Source organism: Anguilla anguilla, chromosome 15 (assembly GCF_013347855.1).
Source record: "Anguilla anguilla isolate fAngAng1 chromosome 15, fAngAng1.pri, whole genome shotgun sequence".
Taxonomy (NCBI): Eukaryota; Metazoa; Chordata; class Actinopteri; order Anguilliformes; family Anguillidae; genus Anguilla; species Anguilla anguilla.
In genome coordinates this window covers 36,521,344-36,541,994 of record NC_049215.1, presented here as the reverse complement: position 1 = coordinate 36,541,994, position 20,651 = coordinate 36,521,344, and the positions used below count along the sequence as shown (strand labels likewise).

At 48.4% G+C, this 20,651-nt stretch overlaps 2 protein-coding genes across 2 annotated transcripts; one reads left to right on the top strand and one right to left on the bottom strand.

Moving 5' to 3' along the window:
- Nucleotides 1–1,446: 1,446 nt before the first annotated feature.
- On the bottom strand, nucleotides 1,447–14,995 carry LOC118214104 (N-alpha-acetyltransferase 16, NatA auxiliary subunit-like). Its single transcript, XM_035393670.1, has 20 exons — nucleotides 14,775–14,995; nucleotides 13,469–13,553; nucleotides 12,706–12,810; nucleotides 11,897–12,054; nucleotides 11,560–11,694; nucleotides 11,243–11,396; nucleotides 10,669–10,788; nucleotides 9,991–10,086; nucleotides 9,769–9,875; nucleotides 9,411–9,483; nucleotides 8,918–9,087; nucleotides 8,469–8,621; nucleotides 7,724–7,852; nucleotides 7,036–7,249; nucleotides 5,999–6,192; nucleotides 4,631–4,739; nucleotides 4,283–4,381; nucleotides 3,734–3,877; nucleotides 3,523–3,620; nucleotides 1,447–3,029 (listed from the first exon to the last, which is right to left on the bottom strand). The coding sequence occupies exons 1-20, from the start codon at nucleotides 14,826–14,828 to the stop codon at nucleotides 2,829–2,831; spliced, it is 2,598 nt and encodes an 865-aa protein (XP_035249561.1). The 5' UTR covers nucleotides 14,829–14,995; the 3' UTR covers nucleotides 1,447–2,828.
- A 97-nt stretch (nucleotides 14,996–15,092) lies between these two features.
- LOC118214106 (peptide chain release factor 1, mitochondrial-like) lies at nucleotides 15,093–20,548 on the top strand. Its single transcript, XM_035393673.1, has 9 exons — nucleotides 15,093–16,111; nucleotides 16,463–16,548; nucleotides 16,922–17,003; nucleotides 17,317–17,424; nucleotides 17,540–17,712; nucleotides 17,796–17,913; nucleotides 18,508–18,644; nucleotides 19,105–19,203; nucleotides 20,231–20,548. The coding sequence occupies exons 1-9, from the start codon at nucleotides 15,715–15,717 to the stop codon at nucleotides 20,375–20,377; spliced, it is 1,347 nt and encodes a 448-aa protein (XP_035249564.1). The 5' UTR covers nucleotides 15,093–15,714; the 3' UTR covers nucleotides 20,378–20,548.
- Nucleotides 20,549–20,651: the final 103 nt, after the last annotated feature.

The following is a 20,651-nucleotide window of genomic DNA, read 5'->3' as shown; positions in this document are numbered from 1 at the left end:
CCTCTGAAATAGCAATGTTCGGCTAATAAATCGAAATGTTCAGCGTGAGTGAGGGTCTGTGGCTGTTTTTTAACCTGAAACTATAACACGCTAATATGGCAACGAAGGTGAAGATTGTGCTTAACTGTGTGGAAATGGATTCTTCATTTTCTCTGAACAATTTCTCATCAAGCTGTGAAGTGGTGACAGAATTGAACTTGAGAATTAAAAAATAGAAACATTTTTTGGTGGAGTATTTCAGTTGTTGAGCATGGTGCTTAATCTAAATTGTTTATGTAATGATCAATTTTCAATAATTAACTTTTTAAATGTAAGGTCTGTATATTGACGAAGACAATGGATTTGCCCAGGAAAGTACAAATATCAGGGCTCAATCCCGTTTAGTGCTTTTCGTCCCTGTGTGCTGATCCGTGTCTCATGGTCCCTCTGGGTTTCTCATTCACAAACTGCCGGCCCCCACGCTGGGATTTTTCTCCCGGAGGTGGCGAGTCTTAACGCCTCCGGAGATCTTCACGCGCCGCGTGTGGCTGATGGGCCGCCGGGGCAGATGGGATAGCAGGCGGTGTGTTTGCAGCTGCGCCTCTCTGTTTGTATTCCCAGCGCACGTGTCGGGTAGTGCCGCGTCAGGCTCGGCCCGAGGTGTGAAAGCTCACACTTACAGAGCAGGGAGTGTGTGATCTCTGCTTTCACACGCTCTCGACGATGAGACGCATCTTTAATCTGCCTCATTTGTCCAGCTCAGTCTCCTGCTCTTCTGATAAGAAAACAGTGTTTATGGAGAGGGCTTCAGTCCTTTTACTTTCCCACAACTTTAAATGCCCTAATAACCTTACAATATGTGGGCTGGAATTTAGCCCATGCTATACATATGTAAATTATCTTAGACAAAAGGCGTGAAATTGTTCACTACAGAATTCAGTGAACATTGGTCATTTTGGGTAGAAGTTGTCTTGTATTTTTTTGATGTTTAATTTCAGCTTTTGAGCTCCAGAGGGATTGGTCAACTGCTATTAATGTCAGCATTGCTGTCCGTTTGGTTTAGTCTGGCGCGGGCTCTCTGGCGCAGTGTCTCTGGTGCAGGCTCTCTGGCGCAGTGTCTCTGGTGCAGGCTCTCTGGCGCGGGCTCTCTGGTGCGGGCTCTCTGGAGCAGTGTCTCTGGCGCGGGCTCTCTGGTGCAGGCTCTCTGGCGCGGGCTCTCTGGTGCGGGCTCTCTGGCGCGGGCTCTCTGGTGCGGGCTCTCTGGTGCAGGCTCTCTGGTGCATACATCACCCTATCAGCTATAGTCTCACTTTATCAGCCGATATGGGAACGGCCCCAATGTGGACATAGCCCCAATATTATTGTGCAATTCTAATTTCTCCCTGTAGGAGGTGCAAAGCAGTGACCTCACCTTGGGACTGACTTTCACGCGGGGTCAAAGTGAACAGGGGAAATGAGGAAACCGCATTTGAGTAGAAAATAATTTATTACAGCATTACATAGATTGGCAAAACTTTACAGTGAAACTTCTCTTGAGAATTCCATACACGTTGCAAGATAGCAAAACAGAGGGAAGTGGAGGGTTATTACTCAGCCATAAACCCCCCCCTCCCCCCCTCCTTTAAATAATTAAACATTATTCACAATGAGCGCTATCCATCTAAACCAACAAAACAGAGTGATCGTAACACTGAAGTGCCTATTAGAACAATTCAGACAAAAAAAGTCAACTTTGAAATAACCACGGGAGTTTCTCCACAGAAGACGGCAAACATGAACTAATATTCTGCATAAAGACACACCTGGAGCCAGTTAAAAAATAGCATTTCAAGAACGTCCGTCAAATAACAGCCCCCCCCCCCCGACCCCCCGCCCCCCCGCCCCCAGCCCTGTGACTGGGGTCCAGCAACAGTAAAGCCCCACTAACTACTGAGGTTTAAAAAGCCATCAAATACAAACTCGCCCTGAGAGGGACTTTTTAAACTTTTTTTATTATTATTATTTTATTTTTAAACATGCTCAAGGACTAATGGATGAGAGCTCATCGTTTGGGAAGATACCGTTTTAAAACCATGTTAACAGTGCAAAAGGCCAGATCAGACCGTATAAAAGAAAAAAAAGAAAATCAGTGCGTTGCATTGTCTTCAGTAAAAAGACCAGCATTTTGTACTTCCAATAACGCGTAAGGCATGTCTGAAACTACTGGTTTTATCTGACGCTCTGCGTGGAAACTTCTAAAAACTACGCCAAAATAAAAAAAACGAGCAGAGCGGTTGGTTGAAGAAAATCTTCTGCAGCTTTAGGACGTTCTGCAAACACTCTCTCTCCGTCATTCGCAGTTGTTGTTTTTCAGAAAGGCATCGAGTCTTCTCATGCACATAACCGATGATCTGGCTGAAAATAAAAATCGCCTTTGTTGTTTGAAAAAAAAAAAAAGGGCGTAAAAAGCTCTACTGTGCCACTGCGTTTCATAACAGTCCTGCTTCTTTCCTTGGAGTTTCCACAGATGATCTTTTCAGTCTTTTTCCCGTTGTAGATCCTTTCCTGCAGTGTAATGGTGGGACGGGCGCTAGCAAACGCACTCGCCACTAGGAGTCACCTTTTTTCCCTGTTTCACAAATCCTTGAGGACAAAAGTAAAAGTTATGGCAGCATTTTCAAACCCGAAAAAATAAAAGTAGCGGATGTTAGCGGAGCGTGGCTAAGCCTGGGTAGCGTGTGAGATTTCTACCTCATCTGTACCACGGGGGGGGGGGCGAGGGGGGGTCAGCTCCAGCATTAAAACGCCATCACACATCACTCTGTGCGGTGTGTCCGGGGGGGAGGGGGTGTGGCTGGCGCTGGGCAGGCTCAGATCTCATTGGTTAGCATCTCGTGATTGATGGTGCCGTTGTTTCTGGGGGTGGAGCCCTTGTCGTCCTCGGTGACGGGGGGCATGAAGGTGGTTGCCAGGGGAAACAGTCTGTGACAGGCGACGCGGTACTCTTCAGCCTGTGATGGACAGCTGCCAAAGCTCCCGTCCAGCAGAGCCTCCAGCACTTTACTGCAGGACTGGGGGGGCAGGGGGGGGACATTTTAATAAGCAGAACTACAGCGGGGCATAATGCACTAAATAAGGATGACCACATGACATTTAAAAAATCCATAAGCTCAAATAAGGGTTAATTACATATGGAGCTACCAAGACCAGCTGGGAGAGCAGGTCAGTAAAACAGGCTGTAGGCCGAGACCGAACACACAGCCTTCCTGTGGTGTGTTTCTGCTCTACTCAGACAGGTAGAGAGCAGAGAGGGTAGCAGGTAGAGAGCAGGGAGGGTAGCAGGTAGAGAGCAGGGAGGGTAGCAGGTAGAGAGCAGAGAGGGTAGCAGGTAGAGAGCAGGGAGGGTAACAGGTAGAGAGCAGGGAGGGTAACCGGTAGAGAGCACCCTCCCAGCCCAGAAGGCTCACGCGGGGCGCTCAGATTCGGTCGTCCTGCAGACTGCGCCTCGCCCCTCGCCCGTTCTGTGGGCGGGGTCAGCGTGCACGGTTATTTCGCGGGGGTTACCTGGACGTTCCGGTCCTGCAGGGTCTCTTCCAGCTGCGTGGCAATGGAGATGGCCTTCTCTTGCCTCGAGTTATCCAGAAAATACATCATTTTGGCACCTGGAACATTTAGCAACGCACTTTCAGGATGCAGACGAGATCAGGCCAACAGCACTGAAGAGCACTGCTGCGTTACTCACAACAGTGTGTCAGAGAACGTCTGGGGACAGTACCTGAAAGCAGATGTTGGATGGAGCTGGATTTGCTTTTCAGAAATTCATCGTTGAAGGTGTCATAATTCTTGTTGGCGAAGATTTTCTGCATTTCTTGATTCAGGACCTTGTAGACGACTTCGTGAAGGTTGCTGTGGTCAGACACTGAAACACGAGCGCACGTTAAGAGCTTCATTATTATGGAAAGACACATCCGCGTGCTGAAATCTCATCTGTACCAGCGTCTGCTGGGAATCGCCAAACCGCAACAGAACACTTTTTTATAACATTGGGCAACATTGGGCAAGCTTCTGCCAAGTTTATATGCAAATAACGAGTTTATACAGCAAGTTTATATGCAAATCACATCAGAAAGTGATTTAGAGCAAGAAAAACAGCAGATTAACCCGTTCTCCACGCTCACTTTCCTGAGAGTGAGGTCAAAGGTCGGACCTGGAGGTGAAATGTGCAGAGCGTTGGAGACTGCTGCAGTACTGACGAACGGTAAGTCAGCCGCCGGGCTCTGCTGAGGCACAGACGGAGGCACAGACGTGTGTGTGCAGCTCTTACCCGCTTTAGAGAACCGAATCAGACACTCGTGCAGCCAGGGGTGGTCCGGCTGCAGGGCGAAGGCTCTCTTCACCGACTGCACCATCAGAAGGAACTTCCCTGTGCGGCGAGGAAGGCAAGCAGACATTTTAAACAGTGTTCTGACCAGGCATGGATCCTCACACAGGGCTTCCATTAGGTTATTGGGTGTTTTGGCTTTAAAACAGAAGTTTTATAAAACTTCCTGAAAGTTAAGTTTTGTAACCACAGTGAAAACTTAGTATAAGTGATTTACAGACATTTAAATTAATGTATGACAAGTTCAATGTTAAATTTACCATTTCAAACATAGCGAGTTTAATAACATACCTTTCCTAAAATAGATTTCAAAAGCTAGAAGATGAGTGTCTATGCAGTCGGCCACAAGGTTTTTCAGTGGTGTCAGGAACTTAATTGCTTCTTCTAAGGGGTTTTCAACCTGTAGAAAATAAATGTATAAATAAATACACCTTTGTCCTTCAAACATATATCATCACTGAGCATTAATCCAAATGCACTTTTAGTGACTGTTTTTTTCAGGCACATCCTTCTAAAGCAGGGCTGTGAAATCTTTTCTGAAATGGCCTGGTGTGGGAGCAGGTTTCTGTTCTAGCCCAGCACCATGACACCTGATTAAACTAATTAACTTCTGGTCTTCAGTCAGGACCTTGATAAGCAGAATCAGGTGTCTTAGTGCTGAGATAAACAAAAACCTGCACCCACACCGGCCCTTTTTGAATGCGACTGGACACCCCTGCTCTAAAGAATGGGGGTGAACCGCAGGGTCTGTTGGTTTTCAGTGGTTTTATTGCTCACTAAATTTGTGGGTAATTTGTGGCCTCAGGGTGTCTGCAGTTACTGCTCTCATTTTTGAACACTAAAAATGGCACACTAAAAACAGCTTCTGTGCCTCACGAAGGAGGTTCCTACTTTCTCCACTCCGTCACACACAGAAGCTTCCCTTTTTCTCCACACACTGTCTCACACACTGAAGGTTCTTACTTTCCACAGACTGTGTCACACACTAGTCATTCATACTTCCTCCAGACTCTCTCACACTGAAGGTTCCTACTTTCTCCAGACTCCCTCACACTGAAGGTTCCTACTTTCCCCAGACTGTGTCACACACTAGTCATTCCTACTTTCCCCAGACTCCCTCACACTGAAGGTTCCTACTTTCCACAGACTGTGTCACACACTAGTCATTCCTACTTTCTGCAGACTCTCTCACACTGAAGGTTCCTACTTTCTCCGGACACACTCACACTGAAGGTTCCTACTTTCCACAGACTGTGTCACACACTAGTCATTCCTACTTTCTCCAGACTCCCTCACACTGAAGGTTCCTACTTTCTCCGGACTCTCTCACACTGAAGGTTCCTACTTTCCACAGACTGTGTCACACACTAGTCATTCCTACTTTCTGCAGACTCTCTCACACTGAAGGTTCCTACTTTCTCCGGACTCTCTCACACTGAAGGTTCCTACTTTCCACAGACTGTGTCACACACTAGTCATTCCTACTTTCTCCGGACTCTCTCACACTGAAGGTTCCTACTTTCCACAGATTGTGTCACACACTAGTCATTCCTACTTTCTCCGGACTCTCTCACACTGAAGGTTCCTACTTTCCACAGATTGTGTCACACACTAGTCATTCCTACTTTCTCCAGACTCCCTCACACTGAAGGTTCCTACTTTCTCCAGTTTTTCGGGCAGCAGCTCCTCCCTGGGCCCGCTGATCTCCTCCTCGTCTTCGTCCCTCCTCTTCTTCTGGTTCTTCTGCTGCCGCTCCCTCTCCGCGTGCCGCCGCTCCTCCTCCAGCTTGGCCTTCTTCTGCGCCCTCCTTCGCTTGCTCAGCATCTTCTTCAGCTCTTTGGCCGACAGGTTCTCTGTGGGTCAGACGCAGCGGCCCGAGCTCAGCGGCACGCGGAGGGGTGAACGCGCGGGAGGGACGGCGGGGTGAACGCGCGGGAGGGACGGCGGGGGCGGGGGCGGGGGCGGGGGCAGGGGCGGGGGCAGGAGGGGTGAGGTTGGGAGAGACCGGATGGGCTGCAAGGGCTGGAGGGGCAGGAGGAACGGGAGAGGCGGGATGGTGGTGGGGGCAGCGGCTGGAGGGGTGGCGGTGGGAGCCAGTGCAGGCGGTGGGGGCGGGGGCTGGAGGGGTGGGAGGGGCAGCAGGAGGGGCTGGAGGGGCGGGACGGGCGGGATGGTGGTGGGGGCAGCGGCTGGAGGGGTGGCGGTGGGAGCCAGTGCAGGCGGTGGGGGCGGGGGCTGGAGGGGCAGCAGGAGGGGCTGGAGGGGCGGGAGGGGCGGGATGGTGGTGGCGGTGGGGGCCAGTGCAGGCGGTGGGGGCGGGGGCTGGAGGGGTGGAAGGGGCAGCAGGAGGGGCAGCAGGGGTGGGAGGGGCAGCAGGAGGGGCTGGAGGGGTGGGTGGGGCAGCAGGAGGGGCGGCAGGGGTGGTGGCGGGGCAGCAGGAGGGGCGGCAGGGGTGGTGGCGGGGCAGCAGGAGGGGCGGCAGGGGTGGTGGCGGGGCAGCAGGAGGGGCGGCAGGGGTGGTGGCGGGGCAGCTGGAGGGGCAGCAGGAGGGGCAGCAGGGGTGGGGGCAGGGGCTGGAGGGGCAGCAGGAGGGGCAGCAGGGGTGGGGGCAGGGGCTGGAGGGGCAGCAGGGGTGGGGGCAGGGGCTGGAGAGGCAGCAGGAGGGGCGGCGGGGGTGGTGGCGGGGCCTGACTCACCGGAGTTGACCTCCTGCTCCTGGCTCTCGTCGGTCAGCGGGTTGTCGTGGAGCTTCAGGTAGATCTCGATGGCGCAGCGAGCCGCTTTGAAGTAGAAGGAGTGCCTCCTCAGGACGTCCTCCAGCTTGAGCAGGTCCACGTATGCACGCAGCGTCATCTTCCTCATGCAGTACGTGTGGAAGTCAAACTGGTCGTCCGTGATCTCAAAGAAGTGCTGCCAGACAATAAACTTAAGATAAGTAATCTTTTTATTTACTACTACTACTGCAGGATTAATAATTGTAATTTAATTTTAATATGCTGCTCTTCACTCGTTTTTCCTGCTATTTTGCTTTTAGCCGGTTGTGTTTTACCTCAACTGTTTAACCAGTTTCACTGCATTTCTTACAAGGAAAACCAATGAATCCACTTCAACAGGCTAACGCTTCAGTCATACTGTAACTGGAAAACACTTCATACTTTAATATCATGCAGAACCACGGCACTAAAAAATGTGCACATTTTTTATTTTTACACTGGGAGAATGATGGTGACAAAAATATTTTATATGACAGGTGTGGGTCATATTCCAAAAGGCCCATTCTAACATGCCAATTTTCTTTACCCATCTTTCCAAATTAATAAGCACATGACCAGAACATGACCCGATTATCCTCAGATCGTCTGTAGAGACAGCACCCTCTCTCACCCTCTCGATCTCGTGGCACTTCTTCAGCGAGTCTCCGTACTTCCCCAGCCTCTGGTAGGCCGTGGCGCACTCCGTTTGAAACCACATGCACTGCATCTCGTTCAGATTGTCCATGGACGACGTGCCCTCCTGCTCACACACAGCAAGACGAGCGTCACAGTCACTGCACTGCTCAGAACACCCCAGAGGTCTGTGGAGAATGCCTCTGACTACAGTGATGGTGATGGAGGTGATGTCAGTGATGGTGATGGAGGTGATATTAGTGATGGTGATGGAGGTGATGTTTGTGATGGTGATGGAGGTGATGTTTGTGACTGTTAGTGACGATGTTGGAGGTGATGTCAGTGATGGTGATGGAGGTGATGTTAGTGATAATGTTGGAGGTGATGTTTGTGACTGTTAGTGACGATGTTGGAGGTGATGTCAGTGATGGTGATGGAGGTGATGTCAGTGATGGTGATGGAGGTGATGTTTGTGATGATGACGAAGGTGATGTAAGTGATAATGTTGGAGGTGATGTTTGTGACTGTTAGTGATGGTGTTGGAGGTGATGTTTGTGATGATGACGAAGGTGATGTAAGTGATAATGTTGGAGGTGATGTTTGTGACTGTTAGTGATGGTGTTGGAGGTGATGTTTGTGATAATGTTGGAGGTGATGTTTGTGACTGTTAGTGATGGTGACAGAGGTGATGTCAGTGGTGATGTTATTGGTGGGTTAGGGTTTGGGGACAGCAGCTCTCGTACCCGTGTGAACTTGGAGCACATGTCCTCGGCCTCCTTCACCAGCCCCGCCCGCAGCATGTACTTGGCGCACTTGGAGTTGATGAAGCGGTCGGCGGTGTCCAGAGACTGGGCCTCGTCCATCCACTTAGCGGCTTCCTGCAGGTTCCCAGCATGCTGAGCGAGGAGAGGCCGCAGGTTACGCGCCAGACAGGTACGATTCTAAACACGCTGCACCTCTGATGCACCGCATCCCAAAAGGAGCCTGGTCCTGCAGGCCCTTAAGCTACACGAGGTCATTTGCATGTCAAAAAAAAACTAATTTGTGCTAAAAGGGTAGGTGCATTCTGACTGGTGCGTTTGCTCCTTACAGCAGCTGGTGTGCATTCTGATTGGTGCATTTGCTTCTTACAGCAGCCAGTGTGCATCCTGATTGGTGCATTTGGCGCGAGTCTGGTGTTGGAGCCCCTCACCTTGTAGATCTTGGCCTTGACGTAGAAGAGCTCGATGAGAGTGGGCGTGGTCTCGATGGCGGCGTCGATGTACTCCAGCGCCAGCGCCTTCCTATCCAGGCTGTCGAAGTGCTGCGCCAGGAAGTAGCGGACCCAGAGCAGCGTGGTGGGAGGCTCCTTCTCAGCGCTCTCTGTGAGGAGAGAGGTAGGGCACGTCCCCGCTTCTCATCACACAACGCTTCTCAGGATCACAAAACATCTCTCAACAGAACGCTGAAGTCCCCACTGTCAACGCTTGCATTTTTTCTTTCTGATTGTAAGAAAACTTCTGAGTTCCTGATTTTATGTTTTGTAAATTTGAGGACTCTGAAGGATTTTCGAGGTGCAGGAGAGCCAGTCTAATGTCTTTGAATGGTGTTGTTTGATCATGTCAGTCAGCACAAAGGAGTCTAGGTGCTGTAGAGATTCAGGGTCCACGCAGTAACAGAAATGGTTTTGGGTTCTGGTCACATACCGTTTGGACTGAACAAGCCGCACGTTCTCAGGGAACACTCATAGCCGGTGACGAGCTCGTGCATTACAGAAACCTGCGGAGAACAGGACAGCACAGTGACTATAAAAACGCATTCGTAGAGGACAAATATTCAACCCAACTTTCCCCATCAGTGGTCTAAAATTATGCTCATACATCCCAATGCCTGTGGAATCAAGACCTTTTCATGCATCAGTGCTCTTTGCCACAAAATATTAATAGCTTTAATCATCGCACTGCTGTGTAAATGTGCTAGAGATGCTTTTTTGGCCTTTTTTTTTTTTTTTTACTATTTTTGGTCAAAAATGAAGATTTCATCAAGGCGGCCGTGAGCATTCACCTTCTCTGGATCAATGTAGAGAGATTTCAAAGTTGTAAACAATGGGGGGCAACCCTTGCTGAAGTTTGTTCTGAGGAACTTGTCAATCTTTTCCCTGAACAATTCACCTGAATAGGAGAGGAGGGCAGGGGGGGGAAAAAAACTGAAAAACTATATTCCTCCGTAGAGTATAATAAGTGAAGGTCACACAAGGTCGTGAGGTCAGAGGTGGTGAGGTCAGACCTGTGAGGAAGTTGAGGGGAAGCCTCCTCAGGGACAGAGCCTTGGGGTGCCTGTTTCCGACCTCCTCGTAGATCTGTAGCCTCTTCTCCATGGTGCCTGTAACCATGGAAACGAGTCAGCCGGTCAGGTAAACTTTCCAGAGTACTTCAGCACAATGCAAAACTACCCTGTTATTCAAATTACTCAACACTCTGGGGGTCAGATAAATGACCAACAGCCACTTTGTGTGAGGGATACTACTACTGTTGTTGTTAAGGGCAGTTCACTGTTTTATATATTTTTTAAAAGCTTCTTTTATGGCTGCTTATGAATGGTAAGACTGCAGCGGCTATGTGTGAGTTTTCATGGATTTATATTTCAGACATCACAGAGTGGAGAGTATGGTGCAGGTGAGCCGGTACAGGTGAGCTAGGGCAGGTGGGCCGGGGCAGGTGGGCCGGGGCAGGTGGGCCAGGGCAGGTGAGCCGGGGCAGGTGGGCCGGGGCAGGTGAGCTAGGGCAGGTGAGCTTAGGGCAGGTGAGCTAGGGCAGGTGAGCCGGGGCAGGTGAGCTAGGGCAGGTGAGCTTAGGGCAGGTGAGCTAGGGCAGGTGAGCTAGGGCAGGTGAGCCGGGGCAGGTGCAGTGAAATCGATGGCGCGGCGAGCAGAGGGCTGAGGCTAGCGGCTAACGGCTAGCTCACCCGGCTGCAGGGCCCGCTCCAGACCCTCATAGTAGGACCAGTTCTCCGCGTTGCGGTCGATGAGGATGCGGTAGGCCCTGGCAGCCTCCTCCGACCGGCCCAGCTTCAGCAGCGTCTCCCCTGGGGGCCAGAGCACGTTAGGGTCAAACATCCACGCAACCTCAGAGCAGCCACCAGACCTACTGTGGGAAGCATTCAATCCCCCCCGTCATCACTCAGTTTTATCTGCGACCATTAGAGGTGCTTCAGATAATTTGCTGTGCACAAGTTCAGGCTACTCTTCTTCCAAGGTATTCAGTGACAGATCCAAGGCCTAGTCAGCCACATCATTTCCTCTCAGCTGAAGAATTGCTAGGTGTGCGTGCGTGTGCGTGCATGCATGCATGCATGCGTGTGTGTGTGTGTGTGTGTGTAGGATTGGGCTTATGGTAGGAATTAAAGACAGGATGCATAAGGGACTGTGCATGTGGCATGTGTACTGTGCCGCTGTACACTGAATTCACGTCGCTTGTGGGTCTCTTTATGAGCAGAAATTATTTCTGCAGAATCCAAACGAGGATTATACGGTTCGCACCTTTGATCTCTTCCACTTTCATCTGATCGCAGATCTGCTTCTCGTACGTTTCTATGTGCTCTAAGGATTCCTGGAACAAGCTGGCTTCTCTCATGACTTCATTCTGATACAGCAGCAGCTCGCTGTACTCGTAGTCTATTTTATTAGGAGGCACCTGCAACAGAATAAAATGAAGGAAATATTTTAATGGCTAACGCCACCCTTCTTACCACAGCATTAAGCAAGCAACAGCATAGAGTGCGTTATTCATTTGAATATTTCCATTGAAACTGTCTGCCCATCTATAGAGTATTAAAACTGGTCAGTTTGGCGCTGACCTGTTGCGTCTTGCGGAACTCCTCCAGCAGTCGCAAGGCCGTGTCGTAGTCCTTTAATAGGTGATAAGCGATAGCGTAGCCGATCCAGGACGCTCTCTGTGTGGGTCGCAACTGCAGGAGCTGATACCTGGTTTCCTGGGTGAGAGAAACAACAGGTCAAAGGTCAGAGGTCAATGACTGTGTTCGGGCTGGAAAACGAGGAGAGTGTCCTTTCACCGGTGGTCGAGGGCTTCAGTTACTCTGATGGTTCTAATGTGTCCTCAAATTCAAAATGAAAAAAGCAGTGCTGTGATTGGCTGGCGTGGTGTCACATGGGTTCCAGCAGCTGGCGGCTCACCCTGTACCCCTCCAGGTCTCTCATCTGGATCTGCAGCAGGGACAGGTCGCGCAGGATCTGCAGGTTGTCCTTGTCCAGCTTCAGGGCGTTGCGGTAGCACTTGATGGCCTCGTCGTACTTCTTGTCGGACCTCTGCAGGAGGCCGTAGACGTGCCAACCTGACCATGCGGTTAAGGAGCCAGGGTCAAGTCATCTCAAGTCACTTAACCACACCCACCTGGGCAACACTCACCTGGACATCACCCACCATGGCAACACTCACCTGGGCATCACCCACCTGGGCAACACTCACCTGGACATCACTCACCTGGACATCACCCACATGGACATCACTCACCTGGACACCAGGGCAACACCCAGGGAAAGGCAAGTGCCACAGTGCACAGATACTCACCAGCACAGAACAGGCGAGAGAACTGAAGCCTTGTTCCTACAAGAATAACTTACAGATACGGCTAAGAGTAACTGAGAGATACTGCTGAACAGGTACATTATCCTTTCAAATGATAGCATGTTATCACATTTTAACACAGTGTTCACATTCTTGTATCTTTAACATTTGTGAAAATGTCTTTGAGTGAGTCCAAGAAATAAAAAAATATCAGCAGACGTACAACAGATTGGTCTGCTAAACCACAACTGGGTTTGACCACATTCATCCAGTTACCATGGAAAAGACCAGTCAACTGAAGCAGCTGGAGAAACCTATCTGGATCAAATTAGCGGCGTGAGATTTTCAGTACTGCAGTTCTACTCTGTTTGCAGCAGGATGGAGGGGGGGGGGGAAACAGTTAGACCTCCAAGGATACAAACATGGCTTTTCAGGTCATTGCGCAGCCCCCTTCGGACAAACTCGTACGCTTCCTCCTTCTTCCCCAAGCAGTTCAGAGTCAGCCCCTTCATGGCTAAGGTCTCTACGGATCACAGGAAACTGAGAGTGAGCTTTGCGGTGCCGCCAGGGTTCAGGGTTCGGGGTTCAGAGCCAGGGTTTGAGTACCAAGGGCAGGTAGTAAGGACACACAGGTTTACATCCGTCTGTCTCTTTTCCTGTTAATTAGGCTACTCTGACTACCTGATCTAATCATTCACTTCAGTGGCATTTTCTATTTACAAAACATACGTTACAGTGATTCGCTAAGTCACTGTTGTTCCCAATTTGCTTCACAGACTCTAATTGTGCATAAAATAACAATCCAAAAATGCCCGAAATACAAGTATGTTGAGGGAGTGATCTGGTTATTATTCCACAAAATACAAAATGCATTATTCCTCCTTCCAATAACACTACATGTAATACATAAACAGATCATGTCCGAAGTAAGACATGGTCAAATTAAAAGTTTTCCCTGTTTTTACTTGCTTTTCTGAAAAGCATCCAATCTAATAATCAGCCCCTTGAGTGCAAAGAGGTTTGTATATTCTAACCTGAGGATGATATTAACTCTCTGAACTCACTCCCCCCCCCAAACATCAAGTACTTTCAGACATATTTGAACATGAAATATTTAGCATAAAAAATCTCAAATCTGTCCATCAGTGTCTACGGTCATCATCTCATTCCAGGTAACATACCTCCATGTTCTGCAAACTTTGGGTTGGAGAGAATCATCTTGCAGAACTTCAGGCCATTTTTGTACTGTTTTTGCTCGTAACATTTCTAAGGAGAAGAGGTGAGGCAAGTAAATAATTAAAAACATAGTGCATATTTCCAGGAAGCACTAATTTGATTTAGACAACAAAAATAGCCTGAAATGCACAGCAATGACAAGAAGCATAACTGATGTAGTTACTGTACCTACTGCTGAATAAGATCTTGTATCTGGCAGATGTTTCAGATGACTCGGGTAGCTAATGTTCATCGGACACGCCATTTTTAAATGCCTTAATCAAGTTGGCGAAAAGTCAACAGGCGCATTTGTGGACCTGACAGCGCAATTTCAACCTCTGGGCCGGGTCCAGTAACCTATTTATAGCCATTCTTGAACTCTCTGCCGACTTCACAGGGAACATAACCCCTGTCTAAGATCACCAGCACACCACTGAGGGCTAGCTACATGCTAAGTTACATTTTAAGTCGCTGTGTACACTAAGAATTCCTTATGACACACGATTCTACGAACACTAAATTGGCAACATTGTGACATTTAAAGTATATGCCGCCACTTCTGGCAAAGTAAGTTAACCTCAATGGATCGCGATTGACAGGGCAAAACAACCCAGACCCTTTCCACAGCGTGTGTGGAAACATCCGGACGGATCTTGTGCAGGCTAATGTGGCCAACACAAAAGCACAACTACTGTAATAGTTTATGCAAGGATGCACCGGAACGGTAAACACTTAATTCAACACTGTGTTGAGCGTAAAACTAGCTGGCCACATCGTCCTGTCATTTCCTACCCCAATGTCCCGTGCACCTTTCTTCTCTTACGCATAGCCCACAGTGCTGGTAATATTGGTATAACCTTCTTGCTTAGATGGTTAGCCACCAATGATCAGGTAAAATACAGTTTTGACGATGGTTTCTCGATAAAGAATACGTATTTATGCACATTATTACTGGTCCACGACAATGTGTGCGGCACGGGCTTTGTTGCAATTTTGGAATAAACTCCACACACCGCACGTAGCCCCAATGCCACTGCACCGAACTGTCGATAGAAACTTCCGAATTAAACACAGTATACATTGCCCAGATTTATTGGTGGGATTTTTGAACACCAAAATGCTGTAGGCTGTTCTATATAAAGCCAGGCCCGTCTTGCCCTCCACTGTGGGGCTAGCCAGCTAGCTCGCTAACTGTTCATGTTTCGGTTAGATATTTCTCTCTAGCTAGGCTGAGTTCTCCCCGACTTCTTCACTATTCCAGTCCAAACTTACCAGAATTCTCTTAAATAGGTTACTCTCCTTCGGAGGCAAAGGAACAGACGGCATGTCACCGGAAAATACAGCCTCACAACTAGTGAAAAAATAATTAAACAGCACTGTCAACTTTCTGTCCTTTTTGTGCAAACTAATTCATTGAGCTCCTCGTATTTATTTATTTTTTTGCTCATCTACACAGGCGTTCTCCTCAGATCACCAAGATGGCAGCCGACGAACCCGCACTATTGAGTTTGCGCGAGCTGCTCTCCTTAAAGGGGAGTAACAAAACCAAATAACTGCGGGACCTTTGTTTTTCATTTTATGTTCTATTGTCTTTCCATTATTTTATTATTAAGATTTAAGTTTAAGAATTTCGCATTAATTGGGTGCAATAGCACATAGATAATAACGCTTTAAGGTGCAACGGAACTGATGTATTTTCGTGCAGTAAAAAGTTAAGTTAATACAAAACAACATGTAAAATATGTACAGCGGAAGGGTATGCCACATATATGGAATTATCGTGTTTAATTCACTCCGCTGAGGAAATGCATGCTTATAGTGTTGTTCTCATTAACATTTTCAGCGTGCAAATTTAGGATCATTGAAAGTACTAGCCTACATATCCCACAATTCCTTTAAACTACAACATTGACCTGTCAAAGTGCAGCGAGGTCATCATGCTGTTTCCTCGTAGTGTTCTCATTAACAAGTCAAGATTTAGAAGTGGACAATAAGGCTGAAATCACCATTATTAACTTATTTAGGCTATATACATTAAACGCGATTGGTATAGGCTGCTCTAAATTATTGTATTTTTGTAATAGCCTAGTCTGATGGTTAACCTTTAAATGCGTAACTGGCTTATCTGAAGGAAATGGGTTATGTGCTTGCTAATGTAAGTTATCATTGTAGGTGTTTATGACTGAGGGTGGGGAAGTCATCACGCCTAATTATGCATAAATTGGTTCGACTGTCTTTGGGAGCATGTACCTGCTACCGAGTTCTTCACGGCGTTCAGAATGGCGCTCGGACAAAACTATTGACACCAAAGCCAAAATCGCCAATGTGCTACCTGTCTTGGAACGGTAGATTTTCTCTAAAACGAACATACTGCAATAAGAGCACAGCGATTGTGGATCTTCTCCAGCAGGAGTCGGTTCAAAGACATTTGCACGGCCTGGTTGCTGAATATCATCACATCACTCAAAGATTAGAAAACGGATTTCTCGATGACGCTGAAAGAAGATTGCTTAACAGAAGACATGTGGAACTACTGCCTTTGGTGACCGCATTTCAAAACACGGAGGACGCCGTGAAAGATTTGAAAGAGGTGGAAGCTCTTCTCCAAAGTATGTCGCTCTCTCCGAATGAAATGCCATCACTGTCATTCTTACTCAAAATATCAATCAGGTGATGACCACTAGGTGTCAGAACTGGTCCAGACTACTTCTAGATGTACAGCATGTAGGCTACATGGTTTAGCAAATGTGCATAATTGTCATATGTTTTACTAAAGTTGTCATATGCTAACGTTCTTGTTATAATTGCATATCCGAATCACAGATGCATTTGATTTGAAACTCTGTCGGTCGATTAGGCTGACATACATTGCTATCTTTGGCAAAGTTCGGTTTCTGCCGTATTTAGTACAGTTTGTCGCAAAGTGGCTGAACAGCCATGTCTTCCTTGTGTTCCTTCAGGCGCTGAGGAAGATGAGCAGATGGTTGAGCTTCTCACAGAAGAGCAGGCACAGATCGAAAAACGAATTGATGGACTCAGAAATGAAGTAAGCACACAATTTCAGACTAATACCACATTTTATTCCTTCGAACACCTTTTCTGTGGTCATTTCCTGAATCCAAATGAAGGGGAGCTCTTTAATTTCATTTGGACTCGACCTCTTTCTGTCCACTAAAGACAGTACTGCTAAAAAGACAGTATTTTCAATCATTTTAAAGATTTGTTTTGGCAAAACTGACTTGGAAAGTTCAACTTGTTCACAAGAAAATGTTTGTTTAACGATTACAGCTAAATAATAATCAACACTGTTGAGGTCTACTGGCACGATAGTTGAAAAGTGTGGAAGAGGTAATGGATAGGTGGGTAGTGTGTGTGTGTAACAGTCACGTGTGACTCACATATGTCAAAATGCCTTGCAGTTGCTCCAGTCATTGATACCCATTGATGTTCATGACACAAATGACGTCATTTTGGAGGTGGTAGCTGGACGGACAACAGGAGGTGAGGGACAAAGAGGAAACCCTGGGAGGCTTTTCCCTGGACTTGCATTTAAAACACAGCTTTACAGTGCATGTGTGTGTGTGTGTGTGTGTGTGTGTGTGTGTGTGTGTGTGTGTGTGTGTGTGTGTGTGTACATGCTAGTGGCTGAACAGGGTCATACCATGTTTAACCATTGCACATTTAGAGAAACCTGTAGAGAATGTCCACAAACTTGTGTTCCATATAAGTATATGTTATAAATATTTAAAAATTCCACAAAGTGAACTTGTGTGCTTAGTTTGGAGGTACACTCATGCACTTCTTTTACTCTCAGGTGACATATGCCAGCAGTTCACTCGAGAGGTGTTTGACATGTACCAGAGCTTCTCCAGCTACAAAAACTGGGAGTTTGAACTGCTGAATTACACCCCTGCTGAATACGGTATGGTTCATTCCTTACGGTCTTCCATGCTGCAGAATATCCTGTGTGTGGTGGGAGGATGGGGGGTGGGGAGATGCACTGTTAAAACACAGTCTGGCTTGTATCCATCCTTCAGGTGGACTACATCACGCGGCTGCAAGGATTTCGGGAGACACCGTCTACAAGCACCTGAAGTATGAGGGCGGGACACACCGTGTGCAGAGGATCCCGGAAATCGGCCTGTCGTCCAGAATGGAGCGGATCCACACAGGAACAATGACCGTCATCGTCCTGCCCCAGCCCAGCAAGGTCAGTTCCTATTGGCTGTTTTTTTTGGGTTCCTTCATTCATTGCTACATATCAGTACTAACACTCTTATTTTCTGTCCATAGATAGACATCAGTATTGATCCCAAAGAGTTGCGAATTGACACATTTCGATCCAAAGGAGCAGGTGGCCAAAGTGTCAACACAACAGACAGTGCAGTCAGAATAACACACATTCCCACTGGTGAGAAGCTTTTCCACACGACCGCTGCGTGGGAGAATGCAGATGGCTCAGCGTGTGCTGGGACTGGTGCTTGGTAGCGTGTGCTGTGACTGGTGCTTGGCAGCGTGTGCTGTCATTGGTGCTTGGTAGCGTGTGCTGTGATTGGTGCTTGGTAGCGTGTGCTGTGATTGGTGCTTGGTAGCGTGTGCTGTGTTTGGTGCTTGGTAGCGTGTGCTGTGTTTGGTGCTTGGTAGCATGTGCTGTGATTGGTGTTTGGTAGCGTGTGCTGTGTTTGGTGCTTGGTAGCGTGTGCTGTGTTTGGTGCTTGGTAGCATGTGCTGTGTTTGGTGCTTGGTAGCGTGTGCTGTGATTGGTGCTTGGTAGCATGTGCTGTGTTTGGTGCTTGGTAGCATGTGCTGTGTTTGGTGCTTGGTAGCGTGTGCTGTGATTGGTGCTTGGTAGCGTGTGCTGTGATTGGTGCTTGGTAGCATGTGCTGTGATTGGTGCTTGGTGTGTGATTATGGTCTCCTGCTCCTGTAGCCTAACTGGAAGCTGCAGTGAGCACTGGTGAGAGTAAAAGGCGTAGCGCTGTCTGACGGTGTCCCCTCTGCGCAGGGATGACGGCGGAGTGCCAGCAGTCGCGCTCGCAGCTGCAGAACCGCGACACCGCCATGCGCGTCCTGCGGGCGCGGATCTACCAGCAGATGCTTGAGCAGGAGGGCGAGCAGAGGCACAGCGCTCGCAGGCTCCAGGTACGCACTTTACCGTCATCGCAACCCTTACTGCCATCTCAGCCCTTTACTGTCATCTCAGCACTTTACTGTCATCTCAGTGCTTACCACCATCATAGCACTTTACCGCCATCTCAGATGGTGCTTACCACCATCTCAGTCCTTTACCGCCATCTCTGCCCTTTACCGCCATCTCAGCCCTTTACCGCCATCGCAGCCCTTACCGCTATCGCACTTTACCGCCATCACAGCTTACCGCCATCTCTGCCCTTTACTGCCATCTCAGCACTTTACTGTCATCTCAGTGCTTACCACCATCATAGCACTTTACCGCCATCTCAGATGGTGCTTACCACCATCTCAGCCCTTACCGCCATCTCTGCCCTTTACCGCCATCTCTGCCCTTTACCGCCATGCCCCACTGCCCAGATTCCAGTCCCAGAATTCCAACATTACTGTCCTGCACTTCCCCGTTTTCCAGGTCGGGACGCGCTCCCAGTCGGAGAGGATTCGTTCGTACAACTTCTCTCAGAACCGCGTGACTGACCACAGGACAGGATACATGAGCCGAGACATTAAGGTATGGAGCCCAGTGCGTTCCTGCAGGCCAGGGTACTGGAAATCCACTGGCTGACTATTTTAATATATTTCTCAGCTCAGGGTAGTTAAAAACAGCCAATTAGATTAGGTATTTAATGAAACAGTTCAGGTTTAGTTCCTTGCTCAAGGGTACGATGGCAATCTCATCTGACAATGGCATCTCACCTACTACCAAGGGCAGTTCGCTAACCATGTTAATAGTTTTGTTTCTGATTTAGTTTTAAAATGTCCAATAAGGAATTTTGTTAGAATGCATTTTCATATGGACATTCATATCCAATGGAATTCTAGCAAAATCAGTGAAAGTAATCTTAACTTGTGTGGAATCAATATTGGGAAAAAGCAACTGGCTTTCCGTGAGAACCCAGTGAGCTCTGAAAACTAGCCTTGATCACCACATCTTTGCATACGGCTAACAGAACAACATTGTCACTTTAGAGTAGCATTAGCATGAGTGTAACGCATCAGCAGTGTTACCTTAGTGCTGTACTAGCATGAGGCTAATGGCTCAGCACCGTGTCTCACCTTAGCGCTGTATAGCATGAGGCTAATGCATCAGCAGTGTTACCTTAGTGCTGTACTAGCATGAGGCTAATGGCTCAGCACTGTCTCACCTTAGCGCTGTATAGCATGAGGCTAATGGCTCAGCATCTCACCGTAGCGCTGTACTAGCATAAGACTAATGGCTCAGCAGCATCTCACCTTAGCCCTGTACTAGCATGAGGCTAATGGAGCTCACCTTAGTGCTGTACTAGCATGAGGCTAATGCATCTGCAGTGCCACCGTCACACTGTACTAGCATGAGGCTAATGCATCAGCAGTCCCACCGTAGCGCTGTACTAGCATGAGGCTAATGGCTCAGCAGTGTCACCTTAGCGCTGTACTAGCATGAGGCTAATGGCTCAGCAGTGTCACCTTAGCACTGTACTAGCATGAGGCGAATGCATCAGCACCGTGTCTCACTCCCGTTTGGATTAACGCATTCTGGCCGTCTCTGCCGTGCTCAGGAGTTTCTGAGAGGAGGGGAGGCGCTGGACGAGCTGATCGCCGAGCTCATGGCTCACGCTGACCGGGAGGCTCTTCTGCAGCTTCTGGAGCACGGCGGCCCCACGGGGGAGGGGAAGGCCCGTGGAGCTCGCACCCTGGACTCCTGAAAACAGCGTCTGTGGGGTGTGCTGGAGGGTCAGTCCCACACAGGTCACCCAAACATGATAGAACCCACCGATCTTGCCACAGAGTTTATGACTATGGGGATGTGTTACTGTAACAAATACTGTATTATATTATTATTTAGCTATCTAAATAAATGCAAAGTTGATGCTGTTCCCTCCCTTTCTCCAAAATGAAGAATGTAGGTTGGATGTGCACATAGGACAAGCACTTTGTTGCAGCAGATGACATTGCTCAGCTATATCAAACACAAGAAGA

Excerpts from the sequence above, each read along its gene's own strand:
- LOC118214104 (XM_035393670.1), bottom strand. The coding sequence starts at position 14,828 with ATGCCGTCTGTTCCTTTGCCTCCGAAGGAGAGTAACCTATTTAAGAGA. Across the intron at positions 12,811-13,468 it reads AAAGTTTGCAGAACATGGAG|AGACCTTAGCCATGAAGGGG; the intron begins GTATGTTACCTG and ends TGTGATCCGTAG. Across the intron at positions 9,876-9,990 it reads TCCCCTCAACTTCCTCACAG|GTGAATTGTTCAGGGAAAAG; the intron begins GTCTGACCTCAC and ends TCTCCTATTCAG.
- LOC118214106 (XM_035393673.1), top strand. The coding sequence starts at position 15,715 with ATGCATAAATTGGTTCGACTGTCTTTGGGAGCATGTACCTGCTACCGA. Across the intron at positions 18,645-19,104 it reads ACAGCGCTCGCAGGCTCCAG|GTCGGGACGCGCTCCCAGTC; the intron begins GTACGCACTTTA and ends CCCGTTTTCCAG. Across the intron at positions 19,204-20,230 it reads ACATGAGCCGAGACATTAAG|GAGTTTCTGAGAGGAGGGGA; the intron begins GTATGGAGCCCA and ends TGCCGTGCTCAG.